This window comes from Salmo salar, chromosome ssa12, assembly GCF_905237065.1.
Source record: "Salmo salar chromosome ssa12, Ssal_v3.1, whole genome shotgun sequence".
NCBI lineage: Eukaryota > Metazoa > Chordata > Actinopteri > Salmoniformes > Salmonidae > Salmo > Salmo salar.
Window position 1 is genome coordinate 33,154,070 of NC_059453.1, and position 22,279 is coordinate 33,176,348.

Below are 22,279 nucleotides of genomic sequence, written 5' to 3' on the forward strand. Positions count from 1 at the left end.
TTTTCTCTCTCCTTCTTTCTCTCTCTCTGGCACAGGGTTCCAATGTTCATGCATCTACTCAGATTGCTGGCGGGATTGTCAGAGAAGGGGGGTTTAATTTTTTTCTTTCTCTCGTTCTTTTTTTCCATGCAATCGCTTGCCTTCAGAAAACCATTAATGCCTATTCAACATCAACATCAAGGCAGGCCTTTGATGTGTATTCTGGCAGCAGACCCTTCTCTCTCCTCTTGCTGCCTGCTGCTCCCTCTTTCTCTCTCTTTATCCCTCCCTCCCTCGCTCCCTTCTTTCACTCTTTATGGTTACTGTACAATCAAAATATTAAACGGATTGCCGACAAATTATTTTACCTGGCAATTAAATATGTAAACGGAGTAAGTGCGGTATGAGAAGGCGATTTAAAAAGCCCAAAGGCTCACCAGTACAATAGTACCCCCTCGCCTGCCTCCCGAGCTAGCGTAGCCCGTGGAGCGAGTGGTGCCGCTTTTAACAGTCTCACACAGGCATGTTTACAATAGCCTCAACCATGCTAAATGCCAATTACCACAACACAAGGGGAAATGAATGGCACAGTTAGCACACTGTTTAGATAGAGCGAGGGAGAGAGAGAGATAGAAAGGGAGAGAGCGAGAGAGAGGGAGGAAAGCGAACGCTGCCAACAGAATCAATGTAAAAACCAAGTCTCATTCATTTCTCTCGTCTTATGAAGGTGAAAGAACACAAATTATGAGGAAACTTTTCAAAGAGTCTCAACATGAAAGTCAATGGAAGTTCTCCGCCACTATTAATAAATGAAAACCTTTGGACTACAAAGCATCTGTATGGAGTTGTCCAAGGACTCTAAACTTCACCAGTGAGATGAGATGGGAGATGGGGGAAGGTCTGGGGCCTGTTGTGGGGAGAGGGGAATGCAACAGTCATTGTCTATCTATCAACACCTTTGTGGGGAAAAATGCCAGCAATTTCGGTTTCCCTTCAAAGCTAGAGCCCAGAGAGGCTATAAATTTAGAGCTAGGAGCAGGGGAGGGGGCAGGGGTGGAGGAGAGGGCACAAGGGCGCGGGGTGAAGGGTCCATCTGCCCCCTTTAAACTTGCAGTTCAACAGAACCATAGACAGTTTTTCCTGTAGAGTCTGTTGTGAATCCTAAATGGCACCCTATTTCCTTTATAGTGCACAAATTTTTACCAGGACCCATAGAGCTCTGGTCAGAAGTAGTGCACTATATAGGGAATAGGGTGCCAATTTAATGCAACCTGTGCCTGCGTGTCTATACAGTTAAAGACGGATTCAAGAAAAAGACCAGATCTGTAGAAAATGATAGAATAGAAACTCACTCATTAATGTGTGTTACCAGGCACATTTGCTCGAGGAAATGAAAAATAGATTTTCATGTCAGTAAGGCTATTTTAAGTGATTTCAAATTCAGCTCAATTGAGTCAGTGCGCCTTGGCTTGGACAACGTCTTTCTGATTCGCTAATGTAGCAGGACTGTGGTGACTGAATTCATTCTGTAGGGTATTTAATCATTTCCTGCAAATAAAAGCCAGATAATTGATGCAAATATGGCTGAGCCGTCTCGTTGGGATCTGGGGTACTTCATTAAATGTTTGTGTTGACTGCAGGAGGGAAAGCAGTTCTCCCAGTTCTGCTCTCTAGGCTACCAATTAGCCCAATGGCCCCATTTGGATCACTAATGTCTCCCATTAGGCCACAGTGGAGACTGCAGTGTACCTGGGTCCTGTTAAGGAAGCAGGACATTTTTTTTTTCAACTGGTAGGCACGACCTGATCTTGTCCAATGAGAGCACAGATTTGTGTTCATCGTTGCAAGAGGTTGCGCCCTATTGAACATGACCCAGGTCTGTGAAGAGGGCTAAAGACCACAGTACAAAAGGGATAGCTACCCATTGGGCAAAAACAGGTTAAATTACATTTTTTTCCCACGCAATTTTAACCCCAAAAATCTGTGAAAATTAATTGGATTTGCTAAAAGTCATATTTTTTTCACCCAACTTTTAATCACATTTTTTGTTGATTTCACAATGAATTCACATTAGTTGACAACTCAACCAAATGTAAATCAAAACTAGACGTTGAACTGAAGTCTGTGCCCAGTGGGTAGGGTTCCCCTGGGGTTTCTCCCTGTGAGGTGTCAGCTGCCATGGCGATCTGCCATTCCTCTCCTCTAATGCAGAGAATTAGAAAATAAAGGAGAAGAGTCCATGGGGATCTCACAAAAGGCAACTGTTGCCTTGTAACTGGAGGGGACTAAGGGATTGAACACAGGATCTGTCCAAAATGGCACCCTGCTCTCTATATAGTGCACTATTTTTGACCAGAGCCCCATAGGCTTTGGTCAAAAGTAGTGCACTATATAGGGAATAGGATACCATTTAGGACTCACACACAGTTTATTTCTACCCTGACATCTGTCTTAGCCTGGCATCCAAACTGCAGTTTGTACATTTCACTGAAACGTAGAAAAAACAGCTTGTATGCCAGGCTACTGTTGAAATGGCACCCTATTCCCTATGTAGAATCTATGGACTCTGGTCAAAAGTAGTGCACTATATAAGGAATTGGCCACCATTTGGGACACAGGGCTACATCTGTCTACCCCATGGGCCACTAGTACGCGATGCACACTTTAGTATTGAGCCCCTTCAGCTTACAGTCATCATTCTGCAGCTGTCTTGTACTAACTTTCTCGATCATACGGATTCCAATCCTGTATAGAACTATAGAGTCCTAACTTGAATTAAATGTTCAATTGGAGTGATCTGAAGAAAAAGGTAGAAATGTAATCTTGTGTCTTGAATGTTTCTCCAAAGAGGAGAGTTTTGTTGTTAATGTCATATGCATTATCACATAATCAAGCATTCCCGTTCTCGTTTGCAATTGAACAACAGAAATGAGCAGACAAAAGCTTTCATTTGAAAAATATAAAGCTTTAATAAAGGCTACATCTCTTAATAATTACAATAATTATAGGTCCAGGTAAATCTTTAAATGAAACTCTGTATATAATGTATAATTTACAGTTTAGATAGAAAAAAAAAAAAGCCATGGCGTAAAAACAAATAACATGATTACAGGATATTATTAAATGCATAAAACAATATTTTCAACATAAGACCCTTCTGAAAACCAAGGGAATAATTATTAACACCCTGAATCAGGGTAGTACATGGTATGGCATCCATGTAGGCACAGGAGCTGTACTCATAAAAACACTACCCATAGTGTTTGTGTCCTTTTATCCATACTTCAAAAAATGCATAATTACAAATGTATACAGGAGCTCTGTCGTTTATGATGTTATTTTCACAACATTCAAAAAGCTATTGGAGCAACATTTCTTAAACGTTTTTTTTTCTTTGCTAATAAATATGGATCGGAAGCCATTTTGAAACGTGATGATATTAAGCCACCGCCAGGAGAGGTGGGTATTTCAATAGAAGCGCGACAAGGTTATTTTGGTGTGCTCGCTGTAAACACTTTATTTCTCCAGGTCCTCTCTGTTCACCTAATCCTAATTCATGTTTCTTTCTCGTCTTTCCCTGTGTGGTGCCTGGTCCACAAACAAAGGCACAACAACTAAAAAGGATAGAGTTCTGTGCTGGAGTGAGAGAAAACCAACTACTCTTACTCTGGCTTAGAAACGGAAGAGAACACATATCAGCAGCAGCATATATTAAGACTGGGTTGTTGGTTGGTTTACTACGACAGTGGAAGGTTCAGTCTCAGCAGACCCCTGGTATAGTGAGGTTGGACAGGGGTAAAGGGGGGGGGCACTAGGCTAGTGTCATGACCTTTGACTTTACAAGGTAAAAAAAAAATATAATAAATCACCACAGTATTCTCCCAATACTCGAAGCAGCTTGTCCATCAACTGGACATGGGGGGGGGGGTAGACAAGTTGAAGGTGAGGGAGGGAGAGGACATTTTTTTTAAATAAATACTGAAAACTTTCAACTCATGATAAAAACGCATCAATATAATATAATACATGTATATATACACATATTTGCATGTATGTATATGCACACGTATAGAAGTTTCATTTTGTAACAACGTTTGCACAACGTTAGCACAATGTTATAAGAGCAGGTGGCGGCACTCACAGGGCTTCTGGTGCTGTAGCCAGTCCACTGCGGGTGATCAGGGAGCAACGTTCTCACAACGTTACCATTATTTAAATCGCAACGTTAGTCTCTCGTAATGGACAAACAGTCATCTGCATCTTCAGTGGTTAAATTCAGGGAGCCTAGAGGCTTCCAGTCGCCGTCTCTCTCTCTCTCTCTCTCTCTCTGTAGTGTCATTCCCTTGTGTTTCTAAGGCTGATTGGTTTAGAAAGTCGGGGGGGCGGGGCCTCTTCTGGGTTCGGCATACTTCATTGGCTCGTGTTCCTTCAATCACACTCCTCGTGCTGGATATATTAACTCTTATTTAGCTTAATAGTAGAAAAGAAAGTCTGGAGCGTTTTCCCCTAATCAAGTCGATCACTCCGGTTCCTCGCGACAGTCTGCCCTGGAGGTTGGGTATTTGGTTGATGGGTAAGGTAGGGTGGGTAAGGGTGGCATCAGTCCATCCTCTCCACCTTACCCAGGACCTTGCCCTCGTACATGGGCAGAAGGGCGCCGTCCTCCCATACCTCCTCGAACACGGCCCCGCACTCAAACTCGTCGCTGGCCTTCTTGAAGTAGTACCTGGATAGAAATGAGAGAGAGAGGGGCATTGTCAGAAAAGATGTTTCGAGAATACAAAACAAAACTAGCATGGTATCTTCCTCTTTAACTTAACACCATGGACGAGTGAGTGCTAAGAATTGTATTTTGTACCATGAAAACAGTTTCTCGGCACCTACACAACCAACTCCACACACATAATGACTCAAACCCGTAACCAAACTGCCTTAGGTCACACAGTTCAGCGCCATCCTTCTTACTTCAAAGAACAAATCTTGCCTACATTACGCACCACCAACACCACTGACAAACAGAACTCTGCCAAACCTGGCAACCCCAACCACTCCAAATAGTTTGGGTTGCCAGGTTTGGTTTGAACTCTGTCAGTGATCATTTCAAGGAATTAGCAGCAGCAGCAGCAGAGACTAAAAAGAGAGAGAGAGGGAGCTAAAGGAACTTGACTGCTAGGCATTTGTACAATGGCCATCTGTCCTGGAAGGTCTCATTAAAGTTGAAGGGCTAATTAGGACCTGTCTTAAGGCCCCCCCCTCCCTCTCCTGTCTTAAGCCCCCCCCCCTCTCCTAGCACTGAGCTCCCCTTGTCTAGCCTGGCCTTTTAATTGTGCCCCACTGTCAAATGAAGGGCCTTCCTTTCACTAGGGCTGACATTTCAGGTGCCTGAGAGTCTGCCTGCCACCGCATGCCCCACACACACCTACTAACACACTGCTAGAGACAACTATGGAGACACACACAGAGAGAAAGACAAAGAGAGAAAGACACAGAGAGACACACACAGAGAGAAAGACAGAGACAGAGAGAGAGGCAATGAAACACAGACAGACAGAAACTCTGGGCAGCTTTCCGATCACCAGCAGAGAACAGAGGGAGAGAGAGAAGAGGAGCAGGCCTCTCTCCCAGACCCCCTCCGTGGGTGTGATAGATTGGACGCAGGCCGGGCCCGAAGGCCGATACCCCGCGAGGAGGAGGACACCAATCCAGACAGTCTCCTGGAGGTCAAGGAGTCACCTCACCAACACCCCCTCACCCCCCCCTTCCTCAAAGATCCAAGGGTTGACTCAGCTCAGTCTATGAAGTCTACTGCCTAGAGTTGAATGATTTCTTCTCCCCTAGCTTTAAAGGCAGTGATGACCAGCGGGGGAGATTTAATGATAAGCTTTGTAATGGAAAATGCATCATTTTACCCATGTATGCCTGGGCCCAGGAATTCCGAAACGTTTTTATGAGCGACGCCGACCTACAAGTCATACAAACAACACGTGTAGCGTGTAAAAAAAATATATATGTTTTTTCCCCCCACTCCAGTTCTTCATTGTGTTTTTAAAAATCGTACTTAAGCGCGAGCGGAGAGGGTTGGCAAACGGCGGAGGAAATGGTGAGGGAGGGTTGAGGAAGTGTTGTACAGCTGCTCTGATCAAGGTTTGTGTGTCATAAAAACTCCCGACTGGGATTTCTGGGGTGTGGATGGTTGGGTGTTGCTATGGGTTTTTGGCATGATGCATTTTCAACACGGTTGAAGGTTGTAGTGAAGGGCCTCAAACCTTTCTGGAAGCGTGAACACTGAAACTACTGATACTAACACAAACTAATAAAAGGTCAGGCCTTAGCCAAGTGCATCTTCGCGGCATAAATCAAATCTAAATAGATGCTTGTGTCTCTTGACATTTAAATCACAACCCTACGCTTCTTCTCAAAGAGAGAGAATGGGGGAGAAAGAGAGGGAGAGAAAAGTAAAGATGGAGAACGGGGAGGGAGAGAAAAGGAGTATTTCCATTGGATCATGTTATATATGGCAAAAGATTTCTCTCTGTGAAACATCTGGCACCGATATCGTCTGGCAGCGTGGCCGAGTACTGTTCTCCTGCCATGTTGAAATGAACCAACTCCACACATTCTGAACCATTAGAGCCATCGGCTTCAAGAATCGCCTGTTCTTTCCCGGAAGAGTTACAGTATAGTGGGGGTGGGTTTAGCTCGGACTAACAAGCAGATGTGGATGAGGGTTTAGAATCGAGATACGGATGTCTCGGAATACTTTGTCTCTTCGGTGTGCTACAACCTATACATATGACGGTCATAAAATACTGTACTTTACTGTAGAGTCCCCTTTAGGTGTAGGTTCCTTGAATGTGAAATGATTCAGTCCCTCTCTAATTCTTAACATAATGAAGTCATAGCCACTTTCAACGACTACTAAACAAAACACCAGTCATTTTGACAACTCGTGCAACCCTTTAAAAAAAAAAGTGAAATCAACATATAACTGAATCTAAGAAGGAAAAAAGTGCCCGTGATTCTGCCTGATGTAATCCTTGGGAGGAGGAGGATTTTGGGGGCCACGCAGTGGCGTGTTGAGTCTTTGTGCACAAAATAAAAGGCCTGGACTTCAAAGCCATCCTTATTAAGACTGCCTTACTATGGAAATCAATAGCAGATGTGAACCAAATATCACTCCAGTAAATCCCCCCCCTTTCCTCTCTGTACAGTGGATCGACCCATCCCTCCTCGTGCTCAGCCTGAGTTCTACTCTTCCTTCTCACTACTCCACATACAAAGCTGAGAGCTCCAGCTTTTCACACACATTTAGTTCATACACAAACACACATGTACATGGATAAATACACACAAGTCGTGGGAAAAAAGTGTGTCTTGCTCTTCAGCAAGAGAGTGTGTTGTGCATGAAATGTGTGTTTGAAAGGGGTGTGTTTATCTATAGTTGTATATTAAAGGTGTGTTGTGTGTGTGCTCGTCTAGGTGTTTACCTGTAATTGCCTTTTTTGCTAAGCTGCTCCTTGAAGTGTCCCAGGGTGAGACTGTGTGTCTTCATCATGCTGCGGTAGGGGATCTCCTCACCACAGAAGAAGTAGGTGACCACCAGGTCACAGCCAGACACACTCACGCCGCTGATCGACTTCTTTGGCTCTTTCCACCTGGAAATAGAGAGACGAGCAACACTTTAGATAAATAAAGCATAACCTGATCCCATAGCTAAAACTAAACATTTACATTTGACTCATTTAGCAGAAATTCTCATCCAGAGCGACAAACACTTAACACGGCCAGTGTGTAAGGATTAGCTCAGCTAAGGTGAACCTGACCCGATTACAGGTGTGTATATGTGGGTTTCATCCCACACACACACTTCCTCGTTCACTTCCAGGGGCCTTTTCGAGGTCCTATACTTCAGACGCGGGCGCCTGCTATCCTTAGACAGCTGGCCCGCTGAAGGTCAGCCAATTAAATCTCAAAAAGACCCTGGCAGTCAGGTGGCTACGGCCCTAACATCAAACACAACCAAGCTGCCCTACACACACACACACACCAACACACACACAGGGCCAAGGTAGCGAAGAGAGGGCCAAAATAACAACCAGGGGTTGTGTGTGTGTGTGTGTGTGTGTGTGAGGACTGAGTCAGACTACACCCATCATGTTTAATCTTAAATGATTAAAAGAGGACTTCAAAAAGGGAGAGACATGCTGACTCACACTATCCCTATCGAGGGGAAATCAGAGAGAGAAAGAGAGGCAGCGAGAACAAAGGGAGAGAGAGGAAGATGAACACACTCGTCTGTTTGAAGTGCGGGGCTGGACAGAGGTGGGTTTCCACTGGGGAAAGGCACAGGGTGACTCCTGTCTCTTTGAAGGCTGGTCGTTGAATGCCTGTCAGTCACATAGAAAGACAAAGATACAATAGAATGAGATTGATGGCATCAGTATTCACGACACAGGTGGAGGAAACACTGGAAAACAGGTGTAGGCTTCAACAGTCGCCTGAAGTCAAACATTTTCAGATAATCCCTAACTTAATTTGGATAGAGTCATTTGGCTCATTGTAAATGACTATACATTGCAAGCTAGGACAAAGATATACGAGTGTGTGTATGTGTGCCTACCTCTGTTTGGGGGGCTTGGAGACCTCCTCTAGCCTCCTGCAGGCTTCTTCTAACTGGGCCAGAGTGTTGGGTGGGGGCAGGGGGGGCATGGCCGGGTCCTGGATGAAGGGGTGGGCCGGATGGTGACCTCCACGGAGGTGACCCCCTGTGCCGCACACGCCTCCCCAGGAAGAGTGCGTTCGGACGGGAAGCGTCTTGGGCGTGGAGGGGTCCGGGAGGTGGCTCTTCTTCAGGCCCTGAGTACTACCGTGAGGTTTGTTCTTGCCCTGCCTCTCGCTCTCCAGGATCCACTGCCAGACGTTCTGCGAGCGGTCCGTGGAGTCCAGGGGCAGGTGGGGCGGGGACGTGACCCCGTCGCTGCCGTTGGCCTGGCTAAGGCGTATGCCTTCGCACGGCTTCCCCGGTCGCTTGGACAAACTGCTGCAGCGGCTGGAGGAAGACAGAAAGGAGAGGGTTTACATGGGACTATTCCATGAGGAGAGGCTACATCTACAACAAGGACTAGTGATAGGAATGATACAGCTCGTCACATCAGTCTAAATGAAACTCAAGTAGAACGGTCATATCCATAAGATAAGTGCACAGTTTAAATCACTGACCCAAGTACAGCCCTAAGGTAAATTTAGTTGTATGTGAAGTGTATGTGAACTGACCCCAGCACAACTCTAAGGTAAATGTAGTGTACTTGATGTGAATTGTGAACGAACCCCAGTACAGGTGATATTGTATGTGAACTGACCCGGCGGTGAAGTCGGAGTAGTCGGCACCCCCTGGGGGACAGAGGCACTGGATGCGCTGCGCCGCCTCGGCCTCGATCTGCTCCTTACTCTTGGGGCCGGTGGCGGTGTGGTGGTGGATGTAGTGGTGGTGGATGTGCTTGGTCGACTGCCTGCTCCCAGCCAATGGGCCCTTGGTGGCCCCCGGATACGAGGGCCCCAGGAAGGGGACCACAGCGGCGGAGGGCCGGTCGGGAGAGCACGAGCGGGGCGAGTGGCGGATCACGCCGGGCGACTGGCATCCGGGCGTCTTGAGCACCCGGGATAGGTGGTCATCTAGGATAGCCTGAGCGTCCTCGTCGGCGCCGGACGAGGGAGGAAGCAGGGGGTGGTTGAGCGGGACGGTGGTGGAGGGGTCGCTCTCGTCCCTCTCCTCCTCCTGCACACACACAAAGACATATTGCTTTAAAACATGGACGCAATATAGAAGTACAGGGACAATATAACCTACTCAATTTCATAACACTACACATATAAGCATCGCTAGCTTGCTAAACCCAACCAAAACACTACTTCAGTCAGTCGACAGTACTTCGACGATTCGCAGCAAACTTCACACTGCAACAATCACCAGGTACTGTATTGGCTTGTGAAGTAGCCGAAGTAAATTCTATGGCATAACTTGATTTGACTACCAGTTTCTTTCACCCTGGTTCTACTTGCTAACAGGCTTTGGGTGTGCTAGCGTCTTCTTTCTTCATCTATAATGCACAGCAAGCCCAGACTCACAAAGAGACCGGCACTACACACACTCAGCAATACGCCACTGGAGAGTTGAGCGCTAAGCGCTAACCATTTCAATAAACTTCAAGTGTGCCAAGAAACATAAGTTTGAAACTTCCTCAGAAGAAGAGACTTTAAGAGAAGAAGTCGCTAAACTGCACGGCAGACCCTTAGTCAGTTAAATTCTTTCTAAAGCAAGACCGCACGCAAAGTCTCTTTGAATCAAGGAAGAAGAGTCAGCTAGCAAGCTACAACCTTAACTTCTCACATGGCTCCTCCTAGCTACATTGTCTTTCTAGGTAGCAAAGACAGGGTTCAGGACCGGAGGGTCACCTAAACTAGGTCGCAATGGAACGTTCCAAAGCTCATTGCTCAATGCAGGTGGGTTGGGGAAATGAGGTGGGATGTACCAATGTAGTTTGGGAAGGGGGGTTTTCTTACCTCCTGGATCTGCTGTAGCCTCTCCTCCAGGGAGCTCATGGTGTCCTGCTCCCTCTTCAGTTTCTCCAGTCTGGAGATGAGCTGGGCGGCGAATGCCGAGGGCTCCACTGGCATCATCTCCTTAGGCAGCCTGTGTGTCCTCTGTAGGGGCGAGATGGGAGAAAGGACACTTTTGAGTGTGTGTTTGAGTGTGTGAGTTAGTTGTCCCCAGTTTGCCCCCTGATTCCTTCAGTGCCCTCTCCTCTAACTCTATAGGCCTCCTTTGATGCCCTTGCCCCTGGGCTAACCCCTAGCCCGATACCCCCTCCCCATGCCCGCTGTCCTTGGCACCGCCTGCCAGGCGGCGGGGTAGCGGGATGGGGGGGGGGGGGTAGCAGTTGGCCTGGCTCCGAGGAGGAGGGCCCCCCGCCTGCGCCCTCTGTACTCTGACCAAGCCATCAGCGGAGGCAGCCTCTGAAGTCAGCACACTTCAAAGGGGCCCTTGTCAAACATCAAACACTCCAACCCTTGGGGTGGGAGGGACACGCGGCTTTAAATCTCCCCGAATAAAAGACAGATATCGACAGTCAGAGAAAGAAAAAGGAGGGGGACAATATTAAAACAAAAAGAGGAAGGAAAAAATGAGGAAGAGGATTGAGAGATGTGTGGAATGGTAGGAGGGAGGGAGCGAAGGAGAGGAGTCAAATACCGGGGAGATCTAAGGGGGAAGTGGTAATTTATTTCCTGACTGCACGCAGGGCACCACTGAGGTACTGTAGTCGCATTATCCTATTTTTCTCTAACTATATGTGCCGGCTTCTCTCATCTTCTTTTCTGTATTATTATTTGGCGCACTAGCTTTCTTGATTTTACTCTTTTTTTGTTGTTCCTCTCATCTCTTTGTAGAGACGATGAAGGGAAGTGAGAAGAAAGGAGCGAGAGGGGCTGCTGGCAAAGGCGCGTCAGCGCCGCGCAGAGCCCCCGCTGCCTGGGGCTGGTGCATCTTGGGAGCCCGAGCCATCTCCAAATCAGGAGGGAGACATTAAAAGGAGAGCAAGTGGAGAAGGGAGGGAGCGAGGAGAGACAGAGAAACAGACAACAAGGGCCCCTTCTACTTGGCTACAGCCCTCCCTACACAACACAACACACCCACACAAAGCCTTCCCTATGCATCAAGACAGTACACAAACACATTGTGAAGGGAAGAAGACAAAACTATTTGCATTAGTTGCTTTCTGACACGTGTGCCCAATCTAACCACTCCAAGCCCTAGACCTGTGCCATGAAGTACCAAGTATTTAGAGGTCCCTGCTTGCACATGACACCACATGTAGTGGGGGTGGTGAGAGTCATATGGGGGCTGGGTTGGGGGTAGGGGGGCTACTGTCACAAAAGGGGAGTGTGTGGGTGTGTGTGGGGGGGGGCTCTGTTGGAGGTTGTCAATAAAGAGGCCAGGCAACCTGGGTCCCATTCATTCATCGACCATGATCAAAGCACAGGGCTGAGTAGTAAGCTGGCTGATTTAGGGAGCATCACAAGGCTTGGTTCTGTGACCCCTGACCTCTAATGATAATCATCCTCACCACCGTCATCATTATCAAAAAATTTTTTTTTTACATTATGCATTTATAACATTCTTGACTAAGTTCTGGAGGTGAAACACAAGGAAGGAAAGCAACAGGGGTCTATAGATGACAGCTATAAATGACAGCTGTTGGACGGGGGGAAGGGAGGGGGTGTATACGGTTGAGCAGGAGAGAAAATAAGTGATATGCAAATTCCCCCTTTCATTTACCCTGACTTTTTATAGGAAAATGAGCAGGGGGGAAAGAATATAGTGTTCTATCACAACATCATAAAAGAAGAAAACACAGTTCCCAACGGGGCGAAAGCGAACCGGTTGTAAAGGGGGATTGACAAAAGTTTGTGGAGTTTTAAAGATATAAAGACACTGTGTATGAAGACAGCAGACATCAAAAAACAGGAAGTAAACAGGAAGCGGGACTCACAGGAAAGTGGGGTAGCGAGACCAGGCCGTTGATCTTGACGCTGCGGTGCATCTCTCGCTGGAGCTGCTTCTTGGTGCCCAGCTTGTACGGAGGGATCCCATCTCTGTCAGAAGGGACACAGGTAGGAAACAGGGTCAATAACACAGTCACAGGTCACTCAATGTCCCCTGAAGAGCCAGGGGTTAGTTAGCAAACTAGCATGCTAACCCCTACATATCTATCTCCAAAGAAACATTTCAATTTTCTTGCCTCCCTTTCTCTTTGCTTAGAACCAAGTAATACCCCCAATCTACTAGCGAGGTGAAAGACATTAGCCTAGCGATGTGGACAGAACCCTGAGGGGAGGCTGATCATCACTGAAGTGAACAACCCAGCACCACCCTGACCCCCCCCCTTTCCCCCCAGGTGGGCACATCACAGCCCAAATCAAAGACCAGAGGAGCCCTTGAAGGGCCTTGAAGCCAAGGCAACAAAAACACACCGGGACAATGGGGGGAGATATGCTAAACATCCCGACGCTGGGGTTCAAAAGTGTCCCACTGATAAGTTCCCATCAGTCCTTGTCAACACTGGAAGGGCCTGATTTTTCAAAATGGCAGCCAAGTGAGGTACTTTCAATTCCAGCCTCAGTAACAAGGACTACCTTGAGAAAGCTGGCTAAGAGGAGGAGCCTAGAATGCTGCTACTCGAGGGGTGAGTGATCTTGCTTAAAGCGGTGCAAGACGTGTAGGTTTGACATAAAGAAAAATTGCCATAATGTGGCTGAAAAAAACAAGTGTCTCTGGACAGTTCATCCTTTAGGCAGTGGCAAGGGGGAAGAAAATACATATTCTTCTCTTTCTCGCCCTCCAATGTGTGCTTTTCCAGTTCGTTGCCATTTAAGCCTGGCCAATTATCTTGGCCTTTTTGGTTGCTCAGAAGTGTCTGACCTAGCCCAAATGCTAGCTTTTCCGCTGCCTCTTTGAAATCTCACACTCATGCACATATGCACACGCTGCCATCTTCATTTGGCAAGTGTTCCGCCAGCAAGCCTCTGATCTCAGCAACATCAAAAGGCTGGTTTGTAAGATAAGGTAATGTTTGAAGTTAGCGCAGCAGCATTCCCTAGCGTCCAAGTAAATCCATAAATAAGATATAAGCAAAAAGTGAGAAGGGAAAAAATCTGCCCCCCCAAAAATCCTCATCCTCTTGTTCTTTATCTGGAAATGAGATTCAAATTTGCAGTGTGCCTTTTACCAAACTATAAAAGGACACACTAATCAAATTGTTCCCCCCAATGAGGAGGAAGAAGCTGTGGTTTTTATTACAATCGGTGAGGGGTAGAGAGAGAGAGAGAGAGAGCAGGCGGACAGGAGATTGTCAAAGGCTCAAAGAACTCTGTGCAGGGCAGGCCACTGCGAGGCGCTACACTTTGTAACATAAGATGTTTTAATAATTAACATGAAGACGTTTGCAGGAAAAAGACGGGACTGAATTCCAGTGGGGTCTATTTTTTTTCACTTAATATATAATTTGGTCAAATGACTCTGGGTTTGTATGCCTCGGGGCCCTACTTACTCTGCATTACCAGATGGTGCCTAGATACCACTGCCAACAATGCACATTGAAGAGCGGGATACTTCCCTAACCATTATCCTAGGATTACAAGCCATGAACCTTCAAGACACTTGAAAAAAAAAACTCTAGAAACTCATGACAAAAAAAAGTTACAATTCACAACAAAACAACGTACCAAACAAAAACCCAACTCCTTCCAAAACACCACTCAATCTATCCCTTTCCCATTCTCTCTCTCGCGCTCTCTCTCATTCACTCTCTCCTGTTGCATTTTTAAATCAACCCCAGCTCCCCTCCCCAGCGAGCCAGCCCTATGCGATGGCCGAGGCCCTTTGTGATGGTTGTGGTGGCGATGCATATGGGCAAAGAAGAAGAAAACAGACCGTGCACTCTTTCACGGGCCCTTACTTTATGGGGATCTCCTATTCAGTTGTGCAAGTCATTTTCAAAAGCAGACAGCCACCCCTCTTATCCCCCTAAGCTCCCCTCGGCTAACAATAGGCTGAAAGCGATTCAGTTAAGCCTTTCGTCCGCCGTGCACTTTATTTTCTCACTCCCTTGCACGCCAAACCCTCACCGTTCCCCTGCTATTGGCTCAGAGTGCAGGAGGAGAGGGAAATTGGGGGGCCGTTGGGGTTGGAGGGGTGAGGGAGGAAGGTTGGGGGGAGATGGTGGGGGAAAGGGTTGATTTTGGAGGTGCCCTAATCTGGGCAGTGGGAGTCCCTCCTGACCCTATCCTGGGGTTCAGGAAGGAGTAACCTCCATGAAAGCCTCGCTGACACATGATCGCAGCAGCAGTGGCGCTGCAGCAGCAGAGAGGGAGAGAGAGGGCCAGTAGCAGAGCAGGAAGCCGAGCCACCATGTGAGTAAGCTCCCTTTCATTTGCTGCCAAAATGTTTCAATGAGTTTGTCTTAAGGTCCAAATGGCTATTTCCCCTCACTCTCTCTCTCCCTCCCCACCCCCTCTCTCTTTCCCTTCTACTCCTTCAAAGGGAAAAAGCGATTAGATAATATGTAAAAAAAACAAGGCTGTTGTGGCAGAACGGTGGGTGGGTGGGATGGATACATTTCTCATTTCTTTGAGGATAACTGAGGCAACACTCCACAACACCCCCCCATATCAAGAAGTTCTGCCTGTAACAGAATAGACATCAAAAGATTTTTCCACATAATGACTTTCACAGACCCCCCCCCCCCAGGCCTAGAGGCACTTTATCCATTAATATAATTACCTGAACTCAATCTGAAAGGATCATTAAAACCTAAACATCCCATTCAATTTCACAACACAAGCTTCCCAGATAAACTTGATATTTAGTCAAATTTTTTCCCGTATATACATATATGTATCCATGAAAAGTATTCACTGAATGGCTAAATGAGCAAAGTCATTTTTGAGCTTCAGAATATATAGAAGTTCAGACATGCTTCAGAAAGGCAGGCCTGGAGTCAGCTTTGAATGTGAAATGGTTTTCAGAATGGACATGGAGTTGACATGGAATTGACCCCTAACCCAGGTCAAAAGGTAAGAAACCAATTGGGGAATGCTGAGAGAACACTACTTACACACTACTGTCGGTCATGGACATGGAGTCGTCCGTCATGGCGTCGCTGGAGATCTCGCTGTCGTTGGCACTGGTGGCGGGGGCAAACACATAGCCCGAGTTCACAAAGTAGGGACTGGCCGGGTCTCCGCGTCTGTGTGACCTGCCAAACACAACAGCAACAGACCTTGATAAAGTCCATTTTACACTACATATTTCACCGTTTCATTACTGAAACCCAAGTAAAAACGTCAATGCCATGCAGAGACTTCTATTGGTGAACCTGTATTAGCTATGTAAATGGAGTTTGTGTGTTAACTTGTGTACATATTTTAGTAAGAGTCTTTGCTTTGGAGTAAAAGTTTGATTTGAAGCGTTTCGAGTCCGAGTTCCTACAGATTTTAATAATTAGTCACTTTCGCAAGACTTTGGGGCCTCAGGAATGTGACAACACTCTCTGAGGAGCTGTTTTTCCATGTATTTTCTCTCTCCCTTTCATGTCCACTCCCCATCATGCAGGCAGGGAGGTGGGGAGGGGGTGAGGGAAGTGAGCAGCTCAGCTGTATGTGAATGGACAACAGAGCCACTTCCCCTCGCTCTCCTGCTATCTCTCTACCCTTTTGTTTGGGCAATGCCCCTACTCCCGCACATTTCCACTCTGAAGCAGTGTACTCTTTTCTTGAAGTGTTTTTTTCCCCCTCCCCTTCCTCCCTCCCTCTCGCTCTGCTCTCTCTCATGTCTTCTCTCCTTAAATCCAGGCCCCTCTGTATACTCCCCTCCTCCTCCTACAACCAAGCCCCCCTCCCATCCTTCTAAAGTCTCTCTCTCTCTCTCTCTCCCCCTCTCTACTTCTACTCTCTCCTGCTGTGTTGCATTCCTGTTCCACTAGTGAAGGAGGTGGACAGGGAGGAAGGAGGGGAGACCTTGAGCTTGGGGGGGGGGGGAGAGCGCAAAACAGAGAGAGTGTGGGAAGGGGAAAGGAGGGCCTCTTTCTTTATGAGAATGCCTACTGCCGGGAGGATGACTAAAGCCGTAGGCCCCAGCTCAAACCTGACCTTTGGAGGTTCACGCAAAGAGTCAGGTATTTAGCGCAGCTGGGCTCTCGCCCCCCCCCTCTCTTTTTCTTTCTTTCATTATTCCCCTGTTCCTGTCTCCCTCCAAAGCACATGCTTAGGCTCTGTCAGAGGGATTTCTCTAAAAGACGAGATAAAAGCAGTGGGTAGAAAGGACGAGGGAAAAACATCACAAGCGAAAGGGAGAATGGGGGTTTGACGCCGAACTGCGCCGGCTATGTTTTTTCGCGTTATTTTTCCGGAGGAGTGGCTACATTTCTGAAGGAATCTGAGTGCAGTTGCGAAATTAGTTCCACATGTTTCAGATGGAAATGTGTTGACCTAAACAGTTGGTGCGGGGCAGGGGAAAGAAGAGATGAGAGGGGAAGGGTGGGGAATAGAGGAGAGGGGTGGAGGCTATCCCTTTCCTTCAGTGAAACACAAGAATGTGCAGATCACACCAGGAAGCTGAGGAGATGCCCTCATGTCAATAACCCCCTGAGTCCCCCTTCAGTTCCCAACTCAACATGGCCCCTTCTGAACATCCTGTCTGCCACAGCAACACTGTCCCCCCAGCCCGCTAGCTAGCTATGGCATGTAGAAATATCATGCCATAGGAACTAACACTCCTGACAGTCAACCCATAACCCACTGCAAAACTATGGTAAAATTATCTGGCACACTATTCTAGCATGAAAGTTGAATATGAATTAGAGAAAACACTAGTAATTAAAACTTGTCATTAAACTATCATACACTTTTCTCCTCAACAAACATTTCTTCCCAGCATTACTATTTTGTTTAAAAGGAAAAATGTGTTTCCTTGAAAACTGCCCCTTTTTCACATCCCTCTTTTCCTATGGACACCGAAAGGAACAAGACACTCTCTAACCACTCTGTGATAATTGTGTCCAGATGTTGTTTTTATTGTATGGACATACTAGTGGAACAGTTCGGTGAAAAACTTTGGAATGGCTCTCTTTGATGCAACCTCGTGCATAAAATCCACACTTTCACAATGTTCCTGACTTGAAGAGTTTGCAGCCGGTTGGACAATATGTGGGACGAGATCTTAAGAAACAAACCCAAAAATGCTTTCCAGAAACACTATCTTTGATCTCGGACCAAGAGGCCAATATCTCTTCTGGGCATTACTCACTCACTATCTCTCTGTGTGCGTGTGTTACATTGTAGTCTGTAATAATAGGACTACTTAATAATAGGCTGAACATTTTTGAAATATTGCATAACTTCACAATGGCATCACTAGTTTCAATGTACTAGCTGCAACAGCCAGCCAGGCAGGATTGGTGTCTGAATTCATGCCTCTACTGGAGGAGCAATTTCAAAGCACAGGAAACTTGAGCAAGCCAACAAAGGGCTGACTGCAATACACCATTTACTTTACAGGAAATACCAGATCCATTGATGTGTTGCACCCCCTAACTAACTGCAGGGCAGAGGGGACAAACAGACATTTTTCCACTTTCAGATTTTTTCGGTCCATCAAGCAGCTTTTATCTCAATGGAATTTGAGGGTGAAAAACGTTGTATTGACATGGCTGGGCAAATAACTAGTTCAAATGCATATTTGCTCTTTACATGTTAATAACTGGATTATATGCAAATGATATGCTATTATCTAATCAGACAACATGCCCAAGAACTCATTAATTTACTAATACTATACGCTTAAGTAACCTTAGGATCTCTATTCAACATAAGCATATTGATAAACAGTCATAATAAAAAACAAACACTTAAATGACTCGATAGACTGTAAACATAATCAATTCAATGAAGACATTCTCTTACCTGTACCCATTCTCCAGCACTTCCGCCGCAGTCCGAATGGAAGCAGTGGCCCGTAGCGCATTGGCAGATAGTCCAACCACAGAGGCTAACGTTTTCGCCTTCAAGTCACAACTCCACTCCTCTTCCTCAATGAGAGGTGGCAGAAATCCGCACATCAATTTGAGGCTCCCGAGACCGCTGTGGTTGGCATACACCGTGTTTTCGCACCCCGTGTGCACATATTCAAGGTATATGTCAGAAGTTAAAAACATCTGGTACGCATTCTCCTCCATGGTTGACTGAATTTCCGTTTGTGCTTGGTCAAACATCGCAGAGTCTATTTGTTGCTTCTTAATACTATCCCTTATGTAGGTTTTAGTGGCAGGTTTCAACTGCTTGGCAACAATGCTGTTGTTTTCAATGTACCGCTTGAAAATAGCTTTGGCAACTCGTAGCGTTTTGGTATCACTGAGGTCCATTTGCCTAAAACCGTTGCAGGCGAACCAAAAGTCCAAAGTGTCCACGCATTTCTCCCGCTCCAGAAAGGTCCTGAACAGGTGAGCACCGTCTTGGTCACCCAGGAGAAAATGCAACGACTTGGTCCACCGGGCGAGGGGTGAATCCGGCGACGCGCTACCCTCCGGTTCCCCGAGTCCATCCTCGTTCCTCCTCGGTGTGGAGCCGGGAGACGCGACGGTGACAGCTTTAGCCTTGTTTTGGGCTCTCATTTTGGCATGTTTGCAGGGAGTATGGCATGACGCCTCTCCCTCCTCCCCCGGCACCGGGGGACGGGGAGCATCTTCTCGGAAGCTACTGCTGATATGGTCCGTAAGCGCTCTGCTCATGGCTCCAGCTCCGGTTGCCGTGTGTGCCGTTGTGCCTGCTATGAGCTCCACTGTATTCCTCCTCACTCTCTTAAATCCGCGGGGGAGTTTCTCGGCTCCTTTTCACTCTGAAACAGAAAGTATTGATCTAATCAAAGCCAGATCCAGCTAACTTCAAAGAGAGACATGAAGTAAACAGTCCCTTTCAGATCCCCGCCCGTTTACAGAGAAAGAAAAATGAAAGGTTTAGTCTCATCAATCTATTTATAATCTAAATGGGGGTTTAGCAACCTATATTTACAGTCTGCATCGATTTGTCACATCAAACGACCGTTGACAAGAACAATCGTTTCACATCGCCAACATTCCTCACCAAGTACGCACCTAAAATATATTTTACGCATATCAAAGCGATCACCTGAAACAGCTTTCATTTCAAATGAATTATCAGTCTAAATGTGCTTCCGATACTGTTATCTGCATTATGCATAAGGTTTGCGTTCCACGAACCACTTGTCCTCATCCATCCAGTGTTGCACATCACACAGCCAGCCATCCAAGACAGTGAAAACACATCCTATGCGCCACAATGGACTAAGGTTCCTATAATGGTGAGGATAAGAGACCCGTACAATGATCACGATCAACAGTAGCCTATAATTCCTTAAATCATTTGCAGTTAGCCAACTAAATTTCAGCTCACATGTAGGCTACAACACAATTATGGCAGCGAACACTAGTCAACGTGTCTGAGCAACGCGATATGATTACCCTGCAAAATACAATATTACTAGGCGACTAGACAAGATATATTCTTATTCGTTTTTTTAAGAAGCACTTTACGTCATCTTCAATAATGTCACAAGTAAAACTGTCATTATTGTGCCAAATGTGCCATAAGCCCACGCGCCACTAAACTATTTTGCGCAATCAAAACAACGTACATTATATCATTTCTACTAGCACTTAGTCTGTTTACAAGATTTGCATAAACAATCGATGTGTCCCAACTACTCATAAATAACAACGTGAAAAGAAAACAGCTCGCGAAGTGTATAGGCTACATCACATACCATTGTAAAATGAAACCCGAATCCAGCAGAAAGTGAAGAAAAAGCTATTCCCATTTGTTTATGCTCGTCCTCTTCAGTGGTATATATCCAACAAAAAGTCCGATGGAAGTGATGGTAATCCGACAGTGGACTAGAGTTACTTAGCCACATGTGTGCTTGACGCAATAGGGATAGTCTAATGTACCCTGTCCCATTCAACAACTGACCCCAAAGTACGCAGGCACTGCTTCTATGTAGATCAGAGGGGGTGTCGACATTTCGAGGAGGCGGGAGAGGGGGACCTTGCCGAATGCATCCCACTTTTCCCCTTCTTTCCGACTATGGTAAACTATAATAAATAACTAAATAAATAACTTTTCCCTTTCTTACCATAGTCGGAAAGAACTGGAAAATGTTTTTTATTTATTTAAAAAAAATTACAAACTTTTCCCCTTCTTTCCGACTATGGTAAACTACATCAACCAATATTAGTCTCTTCTACAGCCTTCACAATCACGAAAACATTGATCCCCGATCACTGAGTTGCCTTACTTATCCATTTTACGGTATTTTCTCGCCCACAAACAACAAGTGTAGCATACATTTCTCAACTTCAAAGCTTTGCAGCAACACATCAAAGCGACCAAGAGAGGGGGCCTTGGTTAAGGTTGCAGAACTGCATTCTTGCAACTTACCATCGATGCACACGAGTCCTTTCCCGTATGATCAGAAACGGTTCACGCAGAAAAAAAGTAACAACCCAAAAAGTATTACAATAACACTATCAGAAAGATGGTATTAGTCTACTCCGCTCTGATGTTTATCTGAGAAAGAAGAGGAATATAAAATGTAACTCTGAGAAGAAAGCTCGTTTCCCCTTCCCCAGGTACTGTTTCAAGTAGTCATAGCAAGCTGCAGATCTCCTCTAGGCTATTTCAAAACGAACAGGCTGAGGGTTTAACAGTGGACATCAAAGTAAAGAACCGCCGGCCTGGTCCCGGAAGATACATAACAACATCTAAACATCTTTCCGATAACAAAAAACATAGAAGCAAATAAAATTCACTGAATTACATCGCCACACGCTTCAGCCAATATATAGACCCCAAAACACACTGTTGAACAATAGTCGGCCGTACTTAGAAAGCTGTCAGGAGGTTTTCTGGAACGACAAAGTTTTTACTAGGTTGTAAGGACCTTATCAAAGACTGGCAATCTCGAGCCAACTCGGAGGCTTTGGAACGTCTGAAGTAAGTGATCTACCGCCCCAATAGCATTATCCCTGCAATCCTTCTGTTGCTACATAAACTTTAAAGAGACATACCTCCTTTCCTAAATATTTGGTATTTTAACCTGGTTTCTGCATGGTAGACAATAATACAAAATTCCTGTAAATTCCTGTAAACAGTTTATGTAAATAAAGTTGGCTACATTTCACTTTGATTTCTCATAAAAACATGATTTTTTAAATTTGCCATTAAAATGCCAAAGCGATATAATATATCATATTATGTCAAATAATAATCATAATATATCAAATAATCACATGAGGTAGTTATCTAGCAATATATTTCAATATTTTCATTGAGACACTGGGATGATACTGACAAATAATTCAACACATTTTTTTGTATTAGCCTACCTTTTCAGGAACCACCATAACATACATGTAAATTCCCACACACGGAGAATCCATAGCCTACTATGACATTAGCTGAAATTGGCTATGGAAGATAGACAAGACATGTTTCCTGGGCTTTTAATTCGGATGACTTTCACTAATGTCATTGTGAAGGCATCTTAAAGGAAGGGTTAGACAGTGATCCTATCCCAGGGTACTTCAAAGACTGTATTGTCCCTTTGATGTTGAAAATCAACTTTAAAGGAAAAAATATAATTATATAAGAGAATTCAGACACACAACACTTG

The 22,279-nt window shown here is 45.7% G+C and overlaps 1 protein-coding gene across 2 annotated transcripts; it reads right to left on the bottom strand.

Moving 5' to 3' along the window:
* Positions 1-2,923: 2,923 nt before the first annotated feature.
* LOC106564887 (axin-2) lies at positions 2,924-21,327 on the bottom strand. Of its 2 annotated transcripts, none has more exons than XM_014131376.2 (10): positions 21,046-21,327; positions 18,496-19,426; positions 15,651-15,791; positions 12,528-12,630; positions 10,540-10,680; positions 9,339-9,754; positions 8,600-9,028; positions 8,271-8,366; positions 7,467-7,634; positions 2,924-4,705 (listed from the first exon to the last, which is right to left on the bottom strand). In XM_014131376.2, exons 2-10 carry the CDS (start codon positions 19,317-19,319, stop codon positions 4,579-4,581), a joined length of 2,445 nt encoding a protein of 814 aa, XP_013986851.1. In that variant the 5' UTR covers positions 19,320-19,426; positions 21,046-21,327; the 3' UTR covers positions 2,924-4,578. The 2 variants fall into 2 exon arrangements, with proteins under 2 accessions (XP_013986851.1, XP_013986850.1); XM_014131375.2 differs by lacking the exon at positions 21,046-21,327 and adding an exon at positions 20,372-21,009.
* Positions 21,328-22,279: the final 952 nt, after the last annotated feature.

Excerpts from the sequence above, each read along its gene's own strand:
- LOC106564887 (XM_014131376.2), bottom strand. The coding sequence starts at position 19,319 with ATGAGCAGAGCGCTTACGGACCATATCAGCAGTAGCTTCCGAGAAGAT. Across the intron at positions 12,631-15,650 it reads TCCATGACCGACAGTAGTGT|AGATGGGATCCCTCCGTACA; the intron begins GTAAGTAGTGTT and ends CCCTTCTGACAG. Across the intron at positions 4,706-7,466 it reads AGCAAAAAAGGCAATTACAG|GTACTACTTCAAGAAGGCCA; the intron begins GTAAACACCTAG and ends ATTTCTATCCAG.